The 25,003-nt window shown below is 36.2% G+C and overlaps 1 protein-coding gene across 7 annotated transcripts in view; it reads left to right on the forward strand.

The window, feature by feature from the left end:
* The window catches only part of Mical (Molecule interacting with CasL), a 442,383-nt gene that overhangs the window by 261,473 nt on the left and 155,907 nt on the right, over positions 1–25,003 (forward strand). For all 7 annotated transcript variants that reach the window (XM_068386751.1, XM_068386754.1, XM_068386755.1 and 4 more), the window contains 13 exons: positions 3,641–3,842; positions 5,011–5,208; positions 5,729–5,830; positions 6,447–6,654; positions 6,951–7,064; positions 7,356–7,549; positions 8,148–8,312; positions 8,490–8,747; positions 18,210–18,381; positions 18,705–18,881; positions 21,992–22,089; positions 23,616–23,753; positions 24,674–24,796. In XM_068386751.1, coding sequence (XP_068242852.1) covers positions 5,014–5,208; positions 5,729–5,830; positions 6,447–6,654; positions 6,951–7,064; positions 7,356–7,549; positions 8,148–8,312; positions 8,490–8,747; positions 18,210–18,381; positions 18,705–18,881; positions 21,992–22,089; positions 23,616–23,753; positions 24,674–24,796 — 1,944 coding nt within the window. In that variant the 5' untranslated portion in view covers positions 3,641–3,842; positions 5,011–5,013. The remainder of the gene's footprint in view (positions 1–3,640; positions 3,843–5,010; positions 5,209–5,728; positions 5,831–6,446; positions 6,655–6,950; positions 7,065–7,355; positions 7,550–8,147; positions 8,313–8,489; positions 8,748–18,209; positions 18,382–18,704; positions 18,882–21,991; positions 22,090–23,615; positions 23,754–24,673; positions 24,797–25,003) is intronic.

The raw sequence follows: 25,003 nt of genomic DNA on the forward strand, positions 1-25,003 counted from the left end.
AAATGACCCGATAACTCAACTGTCAATCGGTTGGAATATAACTTTTCTCCGTTTTGTTATTATTTAGAAGGATTGTGGTGGCCTGTTAAAAACCTCCTTGCTTGACGATCTCCCGGACTGGGGTTCGAGTCACGTTTAAGTTCGATAGTTTTGGGGAAACCTATAGGTCTACCTGCTGAGTCATCAGCAGCCATTACCTGGCCCTTCTTGGTCTTAACTCTAAGACGTCAAAGAAGAAGTCATTTAAAATGTTTAATTTTGTGTCAATTCATGTTACAAAATTTATGAATATTTAAACGTTGAATTTGATGGCCTGCCTTGGCCTACTCTCAGCCCTCCCCCATGACTTCCTTCCACCCTCCCCTTGTAACTTGGAAAATTAACTGAAAATTTTAGAAATGGAGAGATTCTCTCAGATTCTTCTGGAGTAAGCCAAGGTTGGGTCATGACCTGTTTAAGTCCGTATAACCATCTGGGTAGTGGATGGTCCTTTCTTTGCTATTATTTTCTTTCATTTACTCCTATTATTCTTTGTGTTAGTAAGACTTGCCTTTAATTGCCGTGAATAATTGTTACTGTTATTATGTATCTAGCTTGCAGCTCCATGTGTTGAATGAAAAAATGAGAGAGAGAGAGAGAGAGAGAGAGAGAGAGAGAGAGAGAGAGAGAGAGAGAGAGAGAGAGAGGAGAGAGAGAGAGAGAGAGAGAGAGATGCCTTAGACCTCTGGTCTTTGATCTTAGTGGCACTTATTCCCCTACCCTCCTCCTCCAACCACCCTTCCCCCTCTTCCATCCTTCCTGTCGTCTTTATTTTGTTTCTTTGGGATTGGATGAAACGTTACTTGCAATTCAATGTTTATTCCCGTATAGCTTTGCTCACTATCCTTGGAAAACCATCCGAGAATTGGCTAATTCGAAGGAAAAAACTTTATGGTGAATATCTGAACCGGTTCAAGCCCACCTTTTCTTGAACGCGTTCATATGTGCTTAATGTTATCGTTTCAGCTAACAAAATTCTCGAAGTACAGTATCCATTGTTAATAGGTTCATATATAGCTATTTTACTACTTTACTTCAATGACTACTTTCCTGGTCCTGTACTGTAGGGGAACCCTACTCTGCAGGATCTTTACGTTCAGATTATCGTGTACATTCTTAGGTATTTAGCCTTTCACTCCGCATATTGTGTTTATTGTCAAATCTACATACATCTGACTCATCACTTTTTAAAACTTATGGTGATTTTTTTATTTTTTATTTTTTTTTTTTTGGTAGATTTCTTGACATAGATAAAATTTCTCTTTCTTTCAAAGGTTTTCACATCATTGTTTCAAACTAACCACTAAGCTAAGAGTTTTAAAAGGTTTGCGAACTCGAGAATTCAAAATCTCTGTAACCAAAATTATGAAGGTTCATTAAGCTTAGATATCAAAGGGTCATTAAGCCCAGAGATGAAAGGTTCATAAAGCTGAAATATTGAAGGTCAGTTAAGTAGGGATTTAAAAGATATATTAAGCTGAGAGTTTTAAGGTTTTTATTAAGCTGACAGTTGAGAAGCCCGTTGAATTAAAGGATTGGGGTAAATCACGGACTCGGAACAATGTCCTTGTAGTTGCATAACTTATTTAAACCACTTTTGTAATATACTACTACTACTACTACTACTACTACTACTACTACTACTACTACTACTACTACTAATAATAATAATAATAATAATAATAATAATAATAATAATAATAATAATAATAATAGTAATGATAATAATAACAATAATAATAATCTTATTATTAACAACGTTAAAATATGTCATGAGCAGAGTCATGCCAGGCTGTTCAAATTAAAAACGGACAGTTTTAACTAAAAATTTCTTTCTTTTGTATAATGATGTTTTTGTATACAACGAATTTTGAAAATTATTCATTGTAGTCATTCATCTGTATACACTTTATTGGTAATGCATTTTGAGTTTGTACACATTCTCTCTCTCTCTCTCTCTCTCTCTCTCTCTCTCTCTCTCTCTCTCTCTCTCGCTCTCTCTCTCTCTCTCTCTCTCTCTCTCTCAGGGATCATTTGCACATTTCAGTGGTTTCAGCTAAGCTAATCGTACTTGTCTTTTTTACATGACTTTTTTTTTTTACTAGTTTAGTAAATCGTCGGGTGATGGTTCTTAAAGCACCACTCCCAATTAGTTTTCCGTTTCATTTCAGTATTTATCAATTTCTGAAGTTTTCTTTTGAGATATGTTGATATTTTTAGAGATTTATCAGATGTCTGATATTTTGACTGGACAATGGAGCTAGAAAAGATGATTAATTACACTTGATATATTTAATTTTGTTTTTATCATTTTTTGCATTCGATGTGTGGATATGTGTGCAGGACATAAATATATTATTTGTTTGTAAACGGGTTTATTTTGGTACTCCTACATAACTGTTTACGACTGTACAAATATTGACATGAACATATTCTGAGGGGCATTATAATTCAAGTTGGTAACCACGCGTGAACGTGTTCATTTATTTCTTTGCTTCTTATTCTCGAGTAAAGTCAGCGAATCCAAGCTTGACAATTGGAAAACAACCAATAAGATTCTCACTACGCCAGTAGCCAAGATTATCAAAAAGCAAAACATAAAATGAAAATAAAATATTATACTATGCTAACTTGAAATCCATAGCAAGAAAAATATATGTTTATATAATTGAAATTGTGATATGACCAAGCTTTACACTACTCTTACTAATACTCAACTTTCCAAACTATTCCCTACCACGGTTAGCTAGCTAACTTCCATCATTCTTCTTTCACTCATCTTCTCTACCAGCTAAATAAAGAGTTTTGTGTTGCAGCATCTGTGTTTAGCTAGTCATGTTTGTAATGCATACACACACATACACACATTATATATATATATACACACTGTATATGTATACATATATATACATATATATATATATATATATATATATATATATATGTGTGTGTGTGTGTGTGCGTGTGTGTATGTGTATATATATAATTGTGTGTATATATATACAGTATATATATATATATATATATATATATATATATATATATATATATATGCATGTTTATATAACACAAATTATATATATATATATATATATATATATATATATATATATATACACACATATATATATAATATACATATATATATATATATATATATATATATATATATATATACCTTATATATATATGTATGTATACACATTTGTATAGTATGTTCATATGTATACACGTGGACACAGATTATATATATATATATATATATATATATATATATATACATACATATATATATATATATATATATATATACATACATATATATATATATATATATATATATATATATATATATATATAATGTATGTATGTATAATAATAATAATAATAATAATAATAATAATAATAACAGTGTGTACGTATGTATGTTTATGCGCATTTGGTCAACCCTTGTACGGGCAACCACCAAGCAATGGCAGACTGTGTACCAACTTTATAGCCAGGGACACACTGCAGATGTGCTAGAAAAAGTGATCATCTCTCACAGCAAAAAGGAAAAAAAATCATTTGTTCTTATCTCTTTTTCTTTCTGTCTTTGCAGACTGAGTGTGCAGGATGGTGGTTGTAAGGTGCAAGTGGGACCGGGGTTGATCAACACACCACCCGAGGCTCTGCTCCTGCTCCTCTTCTTCACACGCCCACCAAGGACCCCACCCCCACCCCTACTCCCGTTCGCCGATCCACTCGCCCACCCAACCGATCCCACCCACACTTCATAAAAAGTCTTTCACCAACCCTCACAGGTACGGAGATGATGAGAGAAGGAAAAATCGCGTAGCGTGCACACACACACACACACACACACACACACACTTCTTATTTCTGAATATTATCTTTTGTATTTTCACTTTGTATTTCCCCAAGAAATCATAGACTGTTATTTATATTCGAGTGAGAGCTCTGCTCACTTTCCACAAAGGTCGAATGGGTCATGCGGTAATTTTTGATGCTTAATAGTAATAATAATAATAATAATAAACCATCCTTCAGTGTATTATACATAAACTAGTTTTGTTTTAATATTTACGGAAAGTGCATGTTAGAATGAAGCAAGTTTTTGTGTTTGTTCATTATGCCTTTGGGAATTATTAGGAAAAAAAAAACAATAGTTGACGCCAGGAGACAGTGGTATTTCTCTAAAAGACTATTCATAGTTTTGTCTGCGAATGTTTTCCTTTGTTATTCTCAATATTGATACGTTTTTAATGTTTGAATTAGTTTAAAGAATACAGAAATATAAGACAGTGTGTCACGACTTCCGCATAAGCCTGAAGTTGAATAGATTTCATATATAAGGGTATATCTGTGGTTAGTGGCCTTATGGAAACCTCCCTGCCTATTGATCTGCTAGACTGGGGTTCGAGTCCCCCTCAAACTAGATAGTTTCTTGCGGTGTCTGTAATCTCACCATTCTTGTGAGCTAAGGATGGAGGGGTTTGGAGCCTATAGGTCTACCTTGCTGAGTCATCACCAGCCACTACCCTACCCATCCTGGTCCTAGCTAGGTGTAGAGATGTATGGGCTTGGGTACTGATCATATATATACAGTACAGTATATATATATATATATATATATATATGTGTGTGTGTGTGTGTAAATATATATATATATATATATATATATATATATATATATATATATACTTATATATGTATATATATATATATATATATATATATATATATATATATATATATATATAGATAGATAGATAGATAGATAGATAGATAGATATAAATGATCAGTCTCGTGGGCATTATCACTGCCCCTTGACTTTGCCATTCACGAGTAGCCTTTAAACTTTTAAACATTAACTAGTAATATCCCTTATGGTCTATTTACCTAAAAATGTTTACTGAAGTTTGTTCGTAATTTGTGTTAGATAATCTAAGGCTTAATTTATGTTCCAGATCATGTACAACTCAGCCCACCATCACCATAACAAGCCAGTTGCAGCACCTTCGCCCGAGAGTGCTCTAGCTGCGGATGTCTTCGAGCAGCTATGTACAGCCTCGACCTTCAAGTCCGTGCTCCATCATTACCGACACCTCTGTGATGTACTCAAGCTCAAACCCACTAATATTAGACACTTTTATCCTAAATTAAAGGTTGGTTTTCTCCTGGAGAGAGAGAGAGAGAGAGAGAGAGAGAGAGAGAGAGAGAGAGAGAGAGAGAGAGAGAGAGAGAGAGAGAGAGAGAGAGAGAGAGAGATTATACTCTACTCAAGTACTGTTCAGAGATTCTGCTATATTAAAGTACAAATGAGAGATTCTACTACTATATTCGTGTACAAACATATGGCAATGTTTCTTTAACTATGAATATTAGTAATTTTCAAATGTTTTTTCTTGTTTGTTGACTTGATTTTATTGCAAAATATTTACATTTTTAGCCTTATTTTACAGTCTGTAAAAGCTACTGAATAAGATTTCAATTCTTTTAGTACTTGACATATAGTAAATGTTAAGTAGAAAGTACAAAAAGAAATCCCTATTACTTTGCATATAGAGTGGCCCAGTTTGTTTTCCTTCAGACTCAGGTATTAAGTCCCAGTCCAAATCCATGACCCACACTTTGTTTCATCATGTGTTATTTGTGTTTAATAAAAGCATTTTTTATTTTCCCCAGTCAAAACTACGATCCTGGAAGGCACAAGCACTCTGGGGTAAATTTGATAAGAGAGCTAGTCATAAATGTTACAATCATGGAAAGTCTTGTCCAAATAGCAAGGTGAGGAAGGTCATTGTTTTATATATATATATATATATATATATATATATATATATATATATATATATATATATACATATATATATACATATATATATACATATATATATACATATATATATACATATATATATATACATATATATATATATATATATATATATATATATATATATATATAGGCTATATATATTATATATATATATATACATATATATACATTATATATATATATATACATATACACACACACATATATATATATATATATATATATATATATATATATACACACACAAAAATAGTACAGGAATTTTTATTATGAAAAACTATGTTACTGTTTGCAAACATTTTTTGAAATGCTAATGCATTTCTTAACTTTAATTCTTTATTACTGAACTTCACTTATTCATGCAAGTTATGCCATGCCACCAGACAAAAATGGCAGTTTAAATTTTGGGAAATTTTCATAGGAAATAAGTTTGATACTCAATGCAATCATTTTATGAAATGCTGAAGCATTTTTTTATTAATTTTTTTGTCCCTAAACATCACTTATTGATCCATAATCAGCATACTTAATTTTCTTTTTATTGACTTTCCCTTTCATTCTCAGTTACTAATAATTGGGGCTGGTCCTTGTGGTCTACGCACGGCCATCGAGGCTCAGCTGCTAGGGGCCAAAGTTGTGGTAGTCGAGAAGAGGGATCGCTTCTCCAGAAACAATGTCCTTCATCTCTGGCCATTTGTCATTAATGATCTCAAGCAACTTGGAGCAAAGAAGTTCTATGGAAAATTCTGTGCTGGAGCTATTGATCACATAAGTAAGACTTTATTCACTCCCTTTCTTGTGCACTGCACTTACGGTACTATTTATATCATGCTTTTATATTTTATATTAGCAATATTTTCCTTGCTATTAAGTTTGATATAGGATTTTTCTCTCATTTTGAAGATGGATTCTAATTTTTTATTTAATTTTGGAACTTTTTGGTGATGCAACAACACAAACTATTTATGATATATGTTTAAAGAAGTTACGTTGCTCATTGAAAGATTCTTGAATTACAATTATGATAATACACATGTTAGATGATTAAAACATGATTGAATTTTTCAGGTATAAGGCAACTGCAATGCATTCTATTGAAAGTGGCATTATTGTTGGGAGTTGAAGTTATTGAAAATGTTAGCTTTGAGGAGCTGGTTGAACCACCTGAAGATCAGACTGAAAGTAAGTACTTTATTCTCATGTGCCTGATAATGATTTGATTTGATTTGATTTATGTAGGTTCAAAATTGTACTTTCCTTATGGTGCGTTGATGGATATTTCAGTTCGATTGCTTACCTTTGTTGGTTTTTTGCAATTACAGTATTGTTTGGAGTGTGTGTTATCAAATTTACCAATTATATATCTTATCATTCATATAATTTCCAGAAATATATTTTGTCCTTTACTGTCCCATACATTTATTTTTTCTCCTGTTTTAATGATAGAGAACTTAAACAGTGATTTTGTTTCAGAAATTGGATGGAGAGCACGGTTAACTCCCCAAGATCATCCAGCAAATAACTATGAGTTTGATGTGTTAATTGGAGCTGATGGCAAGAGGAACACATTACCGGGTTTTAGGCGAAAAGAGTTTAGGGGTAAACTTGCCATAGCCATCACAGCCAACTTTATCAATAAAAGATCTGAAGCAGAAGCCCGAGTACAGGTAAACATTTAAAAGCTTTTATTATTAAAATTTGTTTGTAAATAGTCCGAAGATGTTTGATTGATAATTTACTCAATTTATGTTTTTATACGTCAGATATTTTACTCATAATTTATGTTCTTTTATGATGGATATTTTATTTACAGTTTGTTTTTTATGACAAATATTGTACTCAGTTTATGATCTTTTATGACGGATATTTTATTCACAATTTATGTTCTTTTATGATAGATATTTTACTCACAATGTATGTACTTCTAGGATAATTCATTTGGTTTATGTTGTTTTGTAATGGATATTTTACTCACAATTTATGTTCTTTTATGGCGGATATTTTACTGACAGTTCATGTTCCTTTATGACGAAAATTTTACTCACAATTTATGTTCTTTTATGACAGATATTTTATTTTCAATTTGTTCTTTTATGACTGATATTTTACTCACAATGTATGTTCTTTTATGATGGATATTTTACTCACAGTTTATGTACTCACACTTTGTTTTTTTATGAAGAAATAAACCTTAACACATGCTTAACATATATTATGATACTGAAGATTGAATTTTCATGTTTTTTTTGCCTGTTTATTCACCAGGAAATCAGTGGAGTAGCCTTTATATTCAACCAGAAATTCTTTAAAGAACTCTATGCAGCGACAGGCATTGATCTGGAAAACATTGTATACTACAAAGATGAGACCCATTATTTTGTTATGACAGCCAAAAAGCACTCTCTCATTGACAAGGGAGTCATAATACGTGTAAGTAAATAAAACTTTTTCACGTTTCAATTCTTTTGTAGATTGTGAAATGAAAACTCGCTACATATTTATTTGTGCGTTTTGTATTGATATATATTTTATAATGCTATTCATAATGAGGATACATTGATACTTTTAGTGAAGATAAACCTCTCATATTTACATTTATGTGATCAGGATCTACAAGATACACAGCAGTTACTGCACCCCAGCAATGTAGACAGAAACGCTTTGCTTGATTATGCGCGAGAGGCTGCAGACTTCTCAACCAGTTACCAACTTCCTCATCTGGACTTTGCTGTGAATCATTATGGCAAACCAGATGTCGCCATGTTTGACTTTACCTCGATGTTTGCTGCAGAAAATGCTTGTCGGATGATTGAGAGAAGAGGGCACAAACTACTTGCTGGTCTTGTAGGAGATAGTTTATTAGAGGTAATGTAGACATCTGAATTTTCCATACAGTCAATTTTTGCTATCCGATTGTTTGGTATATCCGAATTTCACATAACGCAATAATGCTAAATTTGATACCAAATTTCTTAACAGCAAAAAATGCCTGAGAACATGAGTGAAAAAGTGAAATTTGAAGTACAATTGCTAAATACAGCATAATGTTAGGAAACACAAGTCAACATGTCAAATTTAGCATTATGAATTAAAAAATGATACTGTACAGCACTCTATTAAAATCACCAAAGAATGCAAGTCAAAACTTTAAACTTGATTGGAAATTGGCAAATAATACTGTAAGTTTGGAAATTATATCAATGATACTCTCTTAATTGTATGTGAGTATATTCTCAATACCATCATCTTAAAATCAGGTGATGACAAACCAAAATGAGAAAATTGGTAAATGCTGTTGTTAAAATTCACCTTGGATTGCTATAGATGGCTACAAAAACTCTGAAATGAAACTCGGTTAACATGGAAAACTACAAATTTTTCTTGACTTCTTTCAGCACATACTGTATGTTATGATGTCACCTAAAATTAGAGATCAGCTGGCTAAATTGAATGCCGTATTTTAAGCTCAGCCTACCATTGGATATAGATTTAAGCAGAGTATATGTTTAGTTTTTGTAGTATTTAATTGGCACATTTTATGGAAGCAAAGGTTTTGGTTTCTTTGCTGTACTACTGTATATATGTATTGTATGACACCTCAAGGTGGGTGGGGGGATATAAAACGATACAATTTTTTGGTAAAATGTACCCTTATAATATTAGCACATTTAATGTAGAGGAAGTAGATCAGTTTAAGTACTTGGGGTCTGTTGTTGCTGCAAATGGTGGAGTGGAAGCAGATGTATGTCAGTGAGTGAATGAAGGATGTACTGAAAAGTGTTGGGAGCAGTGAAGGGAGTGGTAAAGAATAGAGGGTTAGGAATAAATGTAAAGAGAGTTCTGAATGAGAGGGGGATTGTAGCAACTGTGAAGTATGGATCAAAGTTGTGGGGAATAAAAGTGATGGAGAGACAGAAATTAAACGTGTTTGAGATGAAATGTCGGAGGAGTATGACTAGTGTATCTTGAGTAGATAGGGTTAATAACAAAGTAGTGAGGGAGAGAACGGGTGTAACAAATGAATTAGTAGCTAGAGTGGATATGAATGTGGTGAGGTGGTTTGGCCATGTAGAGAAATGGAAAATAGCTGTTTGCTAAAGAGGGTGATGAATTTAAGAGTTGATGGGAGATGTAAAATAGGAAGGCCAAGGTTTGGGTGTATGGATGGAGTGAAGGAAGCCCTGGGTGATAGGAGGATAAATGTGAGAGAGGCAAAAAAGCATGCTGGAAACAGGAATGAATGGCGAGCGATTGTAACACACTTCCAATAGGCCCTACTGCTTTCTCCGGTTACCTTGGTGACCGCTGAGGTAGCGGCAGTAGGGGATTATTATTATTATTATTATTATTATTATTATTATTATTATTAGCCCAGCTACAACCCTAGTTGGAAAAACAAGATGCTAGAAGCCTAAGGGCTCCAACAGGGAAAAATAGCCCAGTGGGGAAAGGAAACAAGGAAACAAATAAATGATATAAGAAGTAATGAAAAATTTGAAAAAAATATTTCAAAAAACATTAACAACATTAAAACATATAATTCATATATAACTATAAAAAGACTTAGGTCAGCTTGTTCAACATAAATACATTTGTTGCAAGTTTGAAGTTTTAAGGTTCAACTGATTCAACTACCCGATTAGGAAGATCATTCCACAACTTGGTCACAGCTGGAATAAAACTTCTAGAATACTGTGTAGTATTGAGCCTCTGATGGAGAAGGCCTCAATATTAGAAGTAACAACATGCCTAGTATTACGAACAGGATGGGACTGTCCAGGAAGATCTAAATGTAAAGGATGGTCAGAATTATGAAAAATCTTATGCAACATGCATAATGAATTAATTGAATGATGGTGCCAAAGATTAATATATAGATCAGGAATAAGAAATTTAATTGACCGTAAGTTCCTGTCCAACTAATTACGATGAGAATTGCCAGCTGAAGACCAGACAGGAGAACAATACTTGAAACAAGGTACAGTAGAATGAAAGAATTAAAACACTTCTTCAGCATAGATTGATCACTGATAATCTTGAAAGACTTTCACAATAAGCCAATCTTTTGAGCAATTGAAGACACAGACCTAATGTGTTTCTCAAAAGTAAATTTGCAGTCGAGAATCACACCTAAAATTTTAAAAGTCATACAAAGTTAAAGAAAAATTATCAATGCTGAGATCCGGATGTTGAGGAGCCCCTGTCCTTGACCTACTTACAATCATACTTTGAGTTTTGCTAGGATTCAACTTCATATCCCATAATTTGCACCATGCACTAATTTTTGCCAGATCCCTATCAAGGGACTCAGCAATCCCAAGAGTAGAATCATCTGCATATGCAACAAGCTTGTTTTCTAGGCCAAACCACATGTCATGTGTATATAAGATGGAAAGTAATCGGCCAAGAACACTACCCTTTGGAACACCGGATATCACATTCCTTTTATTCACTATGGTAACCATCAACAACAATTCTTTGAGATCTATTACTTAAAAATTCAATAATAATGCTCAGAAACAACCCACCCACTCCCAACAGTTTGAGTTTGAAAACAAGGGCCTTAGGATGGTCAAAGGCAGCACTAAAATCAAGGCAAATCATACAAACCTCCTGACCATGATCAAGGGATTTATGTATAGCATTGGAGATTGTAAGTAGGGCATCACATGCTCCAAAGCCTTTACGAAAACCAAATTGCAAACTAGGGAACAGATGAATACCTTCAGCAAACCTATTAAGACATTTTAGCACTTGTTGGCGAATTGGTAATGTTACTTCTCTACGTAAATGTGTTTTTGGTAGCTCAAGTCCAATTGATTACCGTCCAATTTCCATAACTCCCATATTATCTAAAGTGATGGAATGTCATTACGTTCCAACACTTTAGATAAAATGGGAGTTATGGAAATTGGGCGGTAATCAATTGGACTTGAGCTACCAAAAACACATTTACTTAGAGGAGTAACATTACCAATTCTCCAACAAGTGCTAAAAGTTCCTCTTTTTTCTAACTTGTACAAAATAACAGATTACTCTGGAACTAAGAAATCTGCAGTCTTTATAAAAAAAAACGAAGGAAAAATACCATTAGGGTCTACACCTCTATAAGCATCCTGGTCCATCAACAGAGCTTTAATTTCATGAGATCGAAAAGCCAAACTAATTAGTTTAGCCTCAGGACAACAGGAAAGAGGAAGTTTGAGAGTTTACTGTCAAACGCACCAGCCAAAAGGGTTGCCTTTTCCTTTGGACAGTGAGTAACTGAGCCATCTGGTTTAAGTAAAGGAGGAACTATTGCATCTACACCAAAGAGTACAGATTTAAGGGTAGTCCACCACTTATGTTCCTGGGTTGTACCAGAAAGGGTTTCTTTTATGGTTAGATTGTATTCCTTTTTAGTTGAAGCATAAACTCTTGGAGCAAAAGCTCTAAGCTGAGCATTATTATTCCAGGTCAAATCTGATCTGTTACCGTTCCAAAGAAGATAAGCCTCCTGCTTCTCCTAATAAGCACGTCGACAATCATCATTGAACCATGGTTTGTCCTTCACTCGGTACCTTAGCACGCGAGAAGGGATACGCCTATCAATTATGTTGACTAGATTCTCATTCAAAGGAACAACAGGATCAACGCTACTATACAATTGTGACCAATTCAAGCTTAAAAGATCATGCAAAATCCCATTCCAGTCTACCTGAGTTTTCATATAAATCCTACAAGAGTATAATACTGTACATCAGGGACAGGCTGCTCAGTCTTCACTACTAATAAAATCAAGGAAGGATCAGATGTACCGACTGGAGAACCAACAATACTTGTTATAACGCCAGGGGAGTCAGTGTATACGAAATCCAAGCAGTTTCCAGACCTGGGGGTAGCTTCACTTATGATTTGCTCAGCCTGATTCAGAGACAAAGTCTAAGGCTCTTAAGCCATGGCAATTGGTAGGAGAAACAGAACTTAACCACTCCCTATGTTGAGCATTGGAATCACCAACAAAGACAAAAGAGGCCTTTCTATCATCTTGTATCATAGCCATAATGTTAAGAAGACAATTGAAGATAAAATCATCCATGGCTGGATTCCGGTAGTTTGAACACAAATAGAAGTAGTTATGCCTACTACAAACTTTTATTACCTGAATCTCATGACATCCACATTCATAGCAGGACTTATGAGGAGCCGATACACCATGCAGGGCTAAATACCCTCCAGGATAGCCACTTCAACTGAAGGGAGGACAGTAAGGATGGTTTTGAGAAGAAATAGAATCATATAAGGAAAAAATAACCTCTTGATAAACCACCAGGCATCCATGGCTCTTCTATTAAGCCTGCCCAACACATCATTCACAAAAAAAACAAGAGGAAGAAAAAAAAATAAGATAGAATAGTGTTCTCGAGAGTACCCTCAAACAAGAGAACACTAACCCAAGACAGTGGAAGACCATGGTACAGAGGCTAGGAAATTACCCTAGACTAAAGAACAATGGTTTAATTTTGGAGTGTCCTTCTAGAAGGGCTGCTTACCATATCTAAAGAGTCTCTTCTACGTTTACCAAGATGAAAGTAGCCAAGATTCCTCTCTCGAGCCAAATATCTCTCCCTCTTAGAGAAGAGTCTCTGGCAGGGACTTTCTGCCCCCTTTCCTATCGAGGTGGTTCCACCGGAACTATGTCCAGTATGCAGACCCTTACGGGAGGATGTCTCCCTCAGCAGGTGAGGCACGAAAGGAAGATCGTTCAAGACCTTCACTCCTGGAGGAATTCTTTCCTCCTCGGAAGGAATTAAAGGATGCCAAGACTATGCCCAAGTCTTCGGCAAGGGCATCAAAACCTTTGCAAGACAGTCCTAAACGATTATCTCCGAACCCTCTAGGGGCATCAGTAAACGACACTTATCATGCAAGGAACAACCTTTGACCCACCCCAAGATGATGTCACATGGGTGGATGACTTCGATGACGATGACGACCATCTTTCAAGAGCTGCTAGTCCGGAGCTATCGGAGGCAGAGCAGAAGGAGTCGGAGCATGTCTTGCCCTGCATGAGGACCATCAATGGGTTTTTTGACCCAGTGGTGGCTCCTCAAGAGGGCAAAGACATGGTTTTGGACTATGTCAACGGCACTGTACTTGTGTAAACTTAACTTCACCAAGAAATGCCTCTTGGTCGTCGCTGGTAAAGGGATGCTGTGGACATCATCGATGTTCTTACCCACGAGATAACTCCCTTTTTCTTGTCGTGAGGAGGTTGCCTCGTGGCGGGTCCTCTCGGCGTCAATGACCTGATATCAGGATGCCAGAAAACCTCAAATCAATCAATCGATCCCCTCCTACAAGTTTGGAGTATGCATCTCTATACAATGACAGAGAATTTGTAGCTCAGCTATGAGAGAATACACTTTCTCTCTCTCCCACCTTTGGAAGTGTGAAGGCGATTCTCTCCTTACCTACGCATTCCGAACATCCACTCAGACGCCCTTCTCAGCTGTTACGTCTTTGGATAGAACGATATGTTTTCATCAAGGTCTCCGAGCCTCCAGTTTTGTCTTTTCCTCCTGGAACAGGTTAGTTTTTTCAAACTCGTGACGAGGAGAGGGCATACGGTCAGAAAAGCAATTAGTCCACACTACTTCCTGGGTACATTCGGCCACTAGGACTCTTACTCCTAGATTCCGGAGTAACGTCATCGAGGAAGTATCTTCGACCATCTAGCGGCTCTCACGAGAAAGTTTACCCTATATCAACCTAGTTTGTCATGATCGGCTTCGTTCTCCGAAGACTTCAGTACGATGGACTGATCCTAATCGACTCTGGGTAACCTTCATTCATTGTCGGCATGCAGAAGTTTTTTCTTCAGATCGACAGGAGGAGGATAAGAGGAGTCTTTCCTCTACGAGACTTTCTTTCAGTCAGCAGTGGTTACGTCTCTTACGTCACCGTTTCACTCAGGTTCATCAAGCCCGCATTGGATTTCTTCAAATCCAGCCTCTTCGGGGGCACAAAAAGGAGCAGGAGTAGGATCAAATCTTTATGAGACCCAGGTAAGAGACAGACCCGAGAAGATGATTAACAAATGGAATCCTTGCCGAAGAATCGACCTCCTCGCCCCTTCCATGGATTGAACTCTCCCTCCAGAGACACCAAAGAAAGGGGAGGGCCTGGCTGTACCACTCGTCCTCGGGCTCTGGTTAGAGTCCGAACAGTACCATCTCTTAAACCTCCCAGAGATGAGGGCAAACTTCCTATGGACAAGGGGTGGCAACCACTTCGAGGAGAACTCCGATTTGAGCGCCGGCAATACCTGAAGTCGACTTTCAACTTGAGGCAGAACTCATGGATAGGAAACTGAGAGTGCGGCCAAGAGAGTCACCTCTAGGTGCTGGAATTCTCCCATTCGAGGGAGAATCCCTCCAACTACTAGTCACCGATCTTCTTGCTTTCGAGGAGAATCGGCGACTACAGCAGCAGATGTTGATCGTGTCTTTCCCGTCCGCAGAAAAGACTTCTTCACACGTTGGTCTCCCCTTTGGAGGATTCTTCCAGCGAAGAGAGGAATGCATCTACTCTTGTGCCGAGGGAATAGTCCCTCCACCAGCCACTTTGCAGCAATCTTCCTGCTTGCTGGAAGGATCACTAACACCGGCAGCAAACAGTGGTTACCTTTCCCATCCGCGAAAGAATCTTCCTTTTCCTAATTGGTCTCCCCTCCTGGGTATTTCTTCCACGGGAATTGGGTTTGCCCATTTTCCGCCATTGGCCTTCAGACCAGGCCTCGTCATCAGCAGTCTTGTCTCATTGGATGACTCCTCTCACACACTGATGTAGATCCTGAGAGATCCTATGTGAATTTGATTTATCTATTCCCTGCCCTTGATCTTCGGGAACAGGCCATCAGACTCGTCACGGCCCGTTGACTCATCTGCAACTCTCGACGGGGATCCTGAGAGAACCCCCTGAGCCACTTATGAACATCTTTCACAAAGCAATATCTTCTTTGCAACTTCACACCAGGAGACTATCCAGCTCCTCCCATCTTGCAGTCTCTCTCGCAATAGATTGCAAAGATGATGTCTGGATACCTGTATAAATCTTTGGCCATCCAGGCTAAGTGGATTGTAAGTTGGTATCATGGAAGGGGTATCCATCCCCTCGATGACACTATGCCAGCATTAGATGAGTTCCTCGGTTACCTTCAGGAGGAAAGCTTCTCTCGGTCTCTGCAATGAAAGGCCACTGTTAGTCCTTTAACCTTACCTTCAGACCGAAAGAAATTAACCTTCCTCCATGTCGGCATCGCCCCTCCTCATACAGAGTTTCGAGTCTACAGACCCTTAGTCGGAAAGGAGACCTCGTTATAGGACTCCAAGTAGCAGATGTTCACCTGACCTCGATGACAGGTCTCTCTCTCCCGTTGGCTTAGAGTAAGAGTCAGGGGACACCCTTAATGTCTCTCATTAACGACTAGGGGCCAGGTAACGCTCAACCTTGTTTCTGGCAGCTCAGCTCCCAGGATCCAAACCCTTCGGTCTGAGAGTCTTTCACAGCATGACCAACAATCCAGGTCAATGGTTACTATGCCAAAGAGAAACCAGAGTCCCTACCTTGAAGAAACTACAAGAGCCCGCCCCCTGAGTGTCACTACTCTTTGTCAGCTTGGGGAAAGTCAAGAGAAGGATCACCAAGAACACGTTCTCATCTCAGATTCGCAAGGTATTGGACCAAGCATCGAATCTTTATCTTTCTCCTCATAGAAGAGACCGAGATCTCATCATATTAGGAGCAGGAATACGCCCTAGTGTTAATAAGACTACTCTGTGATGCGGGCCTTGTCAGCGGGCATGTAGAAGCATCAAATAACCTTCACCGCCCACTTCCTGCAAGACGTGACCCACAGGAACATGGAAACCTTCTCCATGGATCCTGTGGTGGACACAATAAATGGCTTTAAAACCTCAAGCTCTGTGATTGACAAATAGCAGATGAGGGAGGGTAGAGTTTAACCATGGTTAAGTTTGGGATGAATGACAGAGAATGAATAGCGCTCTATCTTTCTTTCATCTTCCACCCTGTGGAGTAACATCCCTCACAGTACTCTACAAAGCTGACCTACTCTGTCTGCTGGTAAAACCATTTCCTTTGTGTAACCTGGTATAGATAGATATACTCGTAACGTCCCCATACCCCCTGATGAGGTGGGATTGGGTAATGTCCATGGTACCCTCGGAAGAGTCTGATGACTCTGAGAACTCTAACCTTGACCAGTCACAGTGTTAGTATCACAAGCATACAGCTTGCATAGGCCGCGGACCATTTGTAGCACGGTTTTAGCGAGGTGTAGGATTTCCACCAATTATGTGCCAAACACGTAAAGGGGAAAATCCTAGGTCAAAACCAAAAATCCAGTTGGCACGTACTTCCTCCCTCCTTAAGGGCAAGTCATCCCCATTAAATTGCGTTGGTTTGTATTAGTGACGAAACAAATGACAAATTTGGAAATCATTTGTATTTTTCCTAATGTTACAAACCTGTAGCTATTTATACAAATTGGCCCGCCAGCTCCAGTCCCCCTTAAAATCCTACCTCCAAGCAAACTGAAGTTTAAAGCCCAGGTGTGCGAGTTAGCTGGTTAGCTACTACCCCGCACCCCTCTCTGCTAACTAACGAGAGGATGGTTAATCCTCGCTAAAAGTCCAATGGCTCGTCTTCCAGGTTTGGTGAAAGTAATATCCCCTAAAAATAGCTACAGGTTTGTATTGTTAGGAAAAATACAAATTAATTCCAAATTTGTCGTTTTTTTTAAGGAGAACAATTTTAATTTCTTATGCATTGTGTATGTATTGTATGGCTCTTGAGAAATAAACAGAGAGAGAGGGAGAAAGAGAGATCAGGTGATGAAATTGAATCCTGTGTGTTTGTCTTGTTTCTTTCACTGACATAAATCCACATCATGATATAGTGATATTATTTTCAGTCGTAAACTCATTGTTATTAAGTATAATAATGCATTGATAATAGTTATTTATTTCAGATAGAATACAGTTCATTTAGTTGGTGACCTGGGTCTATATTAGACAGATTCACCATGTACATACAGTATTCCAATGAGAAAGCTTGGTTTCGTATCTGTGATTTTGGCATACTTGACTGTCTTCATAAACAAATTAATTGCAGATAATGAGGTTGACTGTTACAAATATTTGGGAAAAATTTTAATTTTCTGGTAAGCCTTATGTTTACTGTACTGTACAGTATATTGCCTGCAAATTATGTAAACTTTTTATTTAGACCGGTTTGAGATCTTATGAATCTAAATCATTACAGCCTTTTTGGCCAACGGGTTCTGGCTGTGCCAGAGGTTTCCTTAGCTCATTTGATGCTGCATGGATGGTTAGGACTTTTGCAACTGAGAAAGCAACTCCCCTCGAGGTGCTAGCTGAGAGAGAAAGCATATACAGACTTCTAGCCCAGACAACTCCTGAGAATCTAGGGAAAGGTAAGCATTGATTATGAAAACTATGCATGATATTGAAAGAAGTGAAGTGAATTATTATTGGTTTAGTGGTTTTAGTTATTAGTGCCATCATTTAATTGCTGGTTTTCCACTATTTGAAATAATTGTTAGATTAAAAACTGAAAGTGACATTCAGTTTACCCCCTTTGAATGATGTGGCTGATTACAATCAAAGAATTATGCTGAGTTACAATTTGGAGAAGTTACTTGTTTTAGAAGGTACTAATTAGTGAGCAGCAAAGGAAAGATTCTATTGATGTATGTTCTGTAAATTATAGTGTCAAATTTATTTGATTCTCTTGCAGATCATTCTTCATATACTTTAGAGCCAGTGTCCCGATACCCAACTATTAATCTAAGGGCAGTTCTCCCATTTCAAGTGCGAAGTTTGTATGATACAGATGACCTTAAACATTTAGAAGAAATTACAAATCCACATCTGGTCTCAAATGATGATTTTCCCAAGAAGAGGAAACGGAGAGGTGAGTTTTATTGCCTTTCTAATGATTGTGTAGATGTAGGGAAATGTTAGTGCTGTAGTACAGTATTATCATTAAAATACCTTGGATAGGTTGTACTTGGAAGTTTTCTAAGCTCATACCTTTGTTGGTTAGTTAAACTGCAGAGTTGAAGTTCTATACTGTACATGAATGCTGGTTATCTTTTATGCTATGGAAATTTTAAAATTATGAAGATATGTTTATTAAAGATTTTTTGCCCCAAAAGCAGCTCATCCTAGTTATCATGTCTTTTTTTTCTTTCTTTTTTTTGGTTTCTATTGGCTTCAACAGTTAAGGGTAATTGTATGAAAGTTATGAAAAAAACTTTTTATGTATGTCTTAAGCACATTAATAACCTTGATCCCTTGAATGGTGCAGTTATCAGTTTAATCTTAGTGTGTATGTTTACATGTATGCACACAGTTCTTACAGCATAAACAGCTTTACCTTCAAACAAAAAGGTTTCTTCAGAGGTAGTAAGTTCATGCAGTGATGTTTATGAACCCGTGCATAAGCTCATATTTAGTTATTATCAAGTTTAAATTAGATAGCATCTTTTTTACAGAAAGTGCATGATCGTTGTTTGCTGCACTATTTTTTATGCTGTGGTTCCTGGTTACATGTAAAATGGTCCTAGTTATTTCCTTTACTTGCATATAGAAGAAAGGTTAATGAAGTCTTGTAAAGGCTTTCATTAAATACTAGCTTTGCATATCTCATTCAATTTGGATGCACTCAAATAACTTGGATCTCTTTGCTCTAGACTAGGGTAACTCTTGCTTTGTATGTTATTGCCTGTTAACCCTTTTACCCCCAAAGGACGTACTGGTACGTTTCACAAAACTCATCCCTTTACCCCCATGGACGTACCGGTACGTTCTTTAAAAAAACTGCTATTTAAATTTTTTATTGCATATTTTTTATAATTTTTATAGAAACTTCAGGCATTTTCCAAGAGAATGAGACCAACCTGACCTCTCTAGGACAAAAATTAAGGTTGTTAGAGCAATTTGGAAACAATTATACTGCAAAATGTGCTTGAAAAAAAAATAACCCCTGGGGATTAAGGGTTGGAAATTTCCAAATAGCCTGGAGGTAAAAGGGTTAAACCAATTGTAATTTATGTTGTTTGGCAACTGCAATGCTCTCCAGAAAGAGCCAGTTACTACTAGTCCAATGCTAGGTTTGTTTATTAAGATGTTCCACTAGGTAAGCACTGCCTCATGATCATTGTAGGTAGTAGGTTAGCCAGCCCACCAGCCACCCATTGAGATACTACCACTAGAGAGTTATTGGGTCCTTTGACTAGCCAGACACTACTACATTGGATCCCTCTCTCTTGTTACGGTTCATTTTTACTTTGCCTACACAGACACCAAATAGTTTAGCCTATTCTTTCCTCATTTTCCTCTGTCCTCATACACTTGACAACACTTGAGATTACCAAACAATTTTTCTTTTCTCTTGGTGAGGGTAGAGGAGACTAGCTTTGGTAAGCAGCTCTTTTATGAGAAAGACAATCCAAAATCAAAACATTGCTCTATCGTCTTGAGTAGTGCCATAGCCTCTGTACCATGGTCTTCTACTATTTTGGGGTAGAGTTCTCTTGCTTGAGAGTATACTCTGGTACACTATTCTGTCTTATTTTTCTTCCTCTTGTTTTTTTAAATTTTTATAGTTAGATATGAAAGATTATTTTAATGTTACTGTTCTTAAAATATTTTATTTTAATTGTTCATTACTTTTCCTGTAGTTTGTTTATTTCCATATTTCCTTTCCTCACGGGGCTATTTTTCCCAGTTGGAGCCCTTGGGCTTATAGCCAATTGCTTTTCCAACTAGGTTTATAGCTTAGCTAGTGATAATAATAATAATAATAATAATAATAATAATTTGGTAAATGCACTTGAATCAGCTGAGCTGTATTTTTTGAGTTTGGAATACTCTGATGATGATAAATACATTATTGTGTACTTGGGCAACTCTTGAGCCTTCTTTTATTTTTTTATGTGAATCATTGTTCATATTTAGTAGAGTTTTGTCTCCTTTTTGGTGATCAGTTGAGCTTCAACAGCTGAGTACCGTAATTTTTTGGATTATTTGCGGAAATTTATTTAGAATACAGAATGCTGTTCAATCTTCCCAAAGATTAATGATGTAGGTATCTATTGGTAACCATGCCCACCTACATATAAAGCAATATGCATGTATCACATAGTTCAGTCAGCTATGCTTACAAATTTGGTGCTAAGATTTCACGGACACAGCAAGATGTTGACACAGAGCACCAAGGATTTGGAATTGTGCCAGACTAGCATGAATATGTTAATGTTACTATGTTTCCCTTTTTATTGCCTGTGAAAAAAAAAGATTGTGGTGAAGTGCAAAACCTGTCATGAAAAGACATTTAACTTAATTTTAATGCAATCATTAACGTGATCCCATTGGTGTTTTACTTTTGAACTGTACCATGAATAATTCAAAATGATTTTTGATAAATCAAAAGGTGGATATTGTGTTGGACTCAAAGCAGAAGTATTAAATTTTAGGAAATACATTATAATATGTTGATATCTACCCATACTTAAGTTTGAGTACAATGTAAAAATGTATAGCTAATCAAGTTATTCCTTAATACATAACATATTAGGTATATGATTTAATTAAACAATAGTCTTCAAGAATTTTGGTACACATTCCAGCAAGTTAAGGAAAAGCAACTTAACACTCATCAGCCTAGTGTTGGCATAAGTTGAACGAGGTATTCTTCCCATAGCTATAAGACTGTGGTATTTTCAGTAATCAATATTATGCTATCGCTTTGTAAATGTTCTTTTTTGTCATGCGCTGATGTTAGCTACTGTACAATATTGTGGATATGCCTAATCAATGCTGTTATGTGTACTATATTTCTTGAAGCCAACTGAACAAATTAATGTTGTAGAATTTATTCTATTTTTCCTTATATGGAGAGTTAGGGCATGCTCCTATGTTTATGCTGTATACTGTGTATCATTATACATATGGATATTGTATGAGCAGTTCATGTAAAAGCACAGCTTTCTGTTTTATGACATTTTATTCTCTCCACAGACTCTTTTATCCACCCTGATACATTACTGGTATGGTGCAAGAAACAAGTTGCTTTGTATGACAGTATCCACATAGAAAACATGACTACGTCTTTCAAGGTTTGTTGATTTTTAACATGTTTTGGACACAAGAATTGGTAGTATGCTATAATAGTTTTGTTTAGAACTGCACAATGAACATTATAATTGTTCAGTGGCTACTTTCCTCTGGGTAAGGTTAGAAGAGACTCTTTAGGTATGGTAAGCAGATCTTTTAGGAGGAAGACAGTCCAAAATCAAACCATTGTTCTCTAGTCTTTGGTAGTGCCATAGCCTTTGTACCATAGCCTTCCACTGTCTTGAATTAGAGTCCTCTTGCTTGAGGGTACTCTTGTGAATGCTGTTCTTTTTTTTTATTTATCTTCCTCTGGTCTTTTTTTTTTTTTTGTTGATATATGAAAGATCTAATTCAATGTTGTTGTGGTTTTTGAAATATTTTGTTTTAATTGTTTATTAATGCTCTTGTAGTTCATTTTTCTCTGTTTCCTTTCCTCACTGGGCTATTTTTCCCTGTATGAGTCCTTAGGCTTATAGCATCTTGCTTTTTCAACTAGGATTATAGCTTAGCTACTAATAGTAGTAACAATAGTTGTAGTTGTTAAATTAACTTTTGTAGTTGCCTCCACATTTATTGTAATAGTAGTATTATCCTTTTTGAAAATTAAACACATTCATATAATGAGGGGTATGTTCACGCTATGTGAGTGTGGATACATTAATGTGGTGAAAGGGTTTGCTTATTGCCATGATCAAACAAAGCTACTCTAGTCAGGGCCACACACACTAGGTTTGTTTAATGTGTGATTGATCAAACAAAAATCTCCCACCTTCACCAATCTGGTCTGGCCAGTGTGATGATGAAAAATGGCCATCCCAAATGTGAATTTGACATGTCTGAGGCCTTTGTCTTGCAGTGAACTAGAAACGGCTGTATTTGTTGTTATGTTTACTTCTTACAATGTTGTTCTCTTGTGGGGAATGCAACATCATTAGTAGTAAATAGTGTGAATGTCTGAATTTCTGACAACAGTAAATGACTAAGTATTGGACGAAATATTCACAAAATTTATCTTAGAAGTCTTAAGTCTCTATAGTAAGAAAGTTTTGATGGAGCTGCAATTTATTTAATCAAATATTAAACTTATTGCTCTAATAACAACAAACTTTTCAAGCCGTCTCTGTGAAGGATAAGTTTTTTTAGCTCAATAGACAGACTGATTTAGCTGTTTTATTTAACTACTGCAAATACTATAAGATGTATTTTTTTGGAATGAAAGAATTTATGCTATTATAAATGTGAAATTGGGATCATTATACCGGAATGCAGAGGCTTTTGCTGTAATGTCGAAGGAATATCATTTCTTCATTCTGTAATTTTTTCCTTGTACTTCGTACTGTAGTATCTGTGTGAATAATCTGCTAAATCTTTTTATTGCAATAACTAACGAAAAATCATTAAAGCAGCAATTAAAGAATGATGACTGCAGTGCAGTATTGAAAATTATATTAGTTACATTGGATATATAACATTAACAGCACTTGGTGAAAATGGGTTCATAATTTTTCATTCCATACCCATTTTACAGGATGGTAGGGTCCTTTGTGCTATAATCCACCACTATCGTCCCGACTTGATAGACTTTGGGTCTTTGAAAGCTGAAAATGTTGCTGAAAATAACCAGTTGGCATATGACATCTTGGAGAGAGAATTTGGAGTGCCTCCCGTAAGTAGTTTTTCTTTTAATTCTGATGTGAAACGCATAAAGGAAAGTTTCATGCAAACTCTTTCTTCACCTCGGCAATCAGTGGTTGTTCACACTTTCTTTTTCATGTAGTCTATCTTGCTATGTTCCTGAGAATGGTTTTGTTTAGGGTAAGTGTGTGTATTAGTGGAGTCTATCTGCTTCACTGGTTACCCATCAATCCTATTTGTTTATTAAGTGAAAGGAAGCTAGTACAATAAGTCTGTTTCAAGCACTTATTTACTTGATGTCATGGACTTGATCCATGCTACAATAGTACTATAATGTATTCCATATATTTTCATGTTTTGGGTTACAGCTTCTTTAATTTATCTTCACTATAATTTTCCCATAAAAATGACTCATTTTTAGTAAAGAATGTTAACAGTGCAATTACCTTGGCAAAGTATTTGATAATGCCTCTTCATCGAGTTTTGTAGCTTTTAAGTTCTTGAGCAAGGTAGCACCACAGCATTTTCTTTAGTAATGTTTTGTTCATATTCATTGGTCTGAAGGTAAACACATCTTCTAAATCATACATGATAATCTAATGGACATGGAGATACACCCAACATGGTCAATGTGAAGATGTGGAAAACACCATTCCTGGAGTACTGTTTTCAGTAACTATTCCATACCATCTGCTGGCTGGCTATTAAATCCTTCCAGTTTAACTTTCTGTTGCTCCCCTTAGCTCTCGGGAATTGGTCTTCCTTTGTGATTATTCAACAGACTAATTCTCCTTTTCACAATCTCTTTTTTTGGGCAGTTATAATAATGATGACAGCTGTATGTGATATTTTGAATATGATCTATAGTATTGTAGTATGATCTGAAAAGAGGAGTTAGTTAATGCCATCAGAAGAGTAGGAATGTTCTGAAAATTTATTTTATTTCTCCAGGTTATGACAGGAGCTGAAATGGCAGAATGTGATGTCCCAGATAAGCTCAGCATGATCTCATATGTATCTCAAATTTTTGATGTCTTCCGTGGGGAAATTCCCCATTATAAATATCCCAAGATGGTAAGTGATCTTGTTGAGTACTTTGATGTACCATTTCCTTTTCTTAAGGTGCCTGTTGTTGTTATAGTGCCTAGAGTTTTGGTGAAAATGTGGTAATTTATAATAAAATAGTTTTCTGTTTTTATATCATCAATTTTTCAGTACAGTATTTATCTCAAATGATAAAACTCAAAAAGAAATATTTTCCTAAACTAGCTATATTGCATT

This window comes from Palaemon carinicauda, chromosome 14, assembly GCF_036898095.1.
Source record: "Palaemon carinicauda isolate YSFRI2023 chromosome 14, ASM3689809v2, whole genome shotgun sequence".
Classification (NCBI taxonomy): domain Eukaryota; kingdom Metazoa; phylum Arthropoda; class Malacostraca; order Decapoda; family Palaemonidae; genus Palaemon; species Palaemon carinicauda.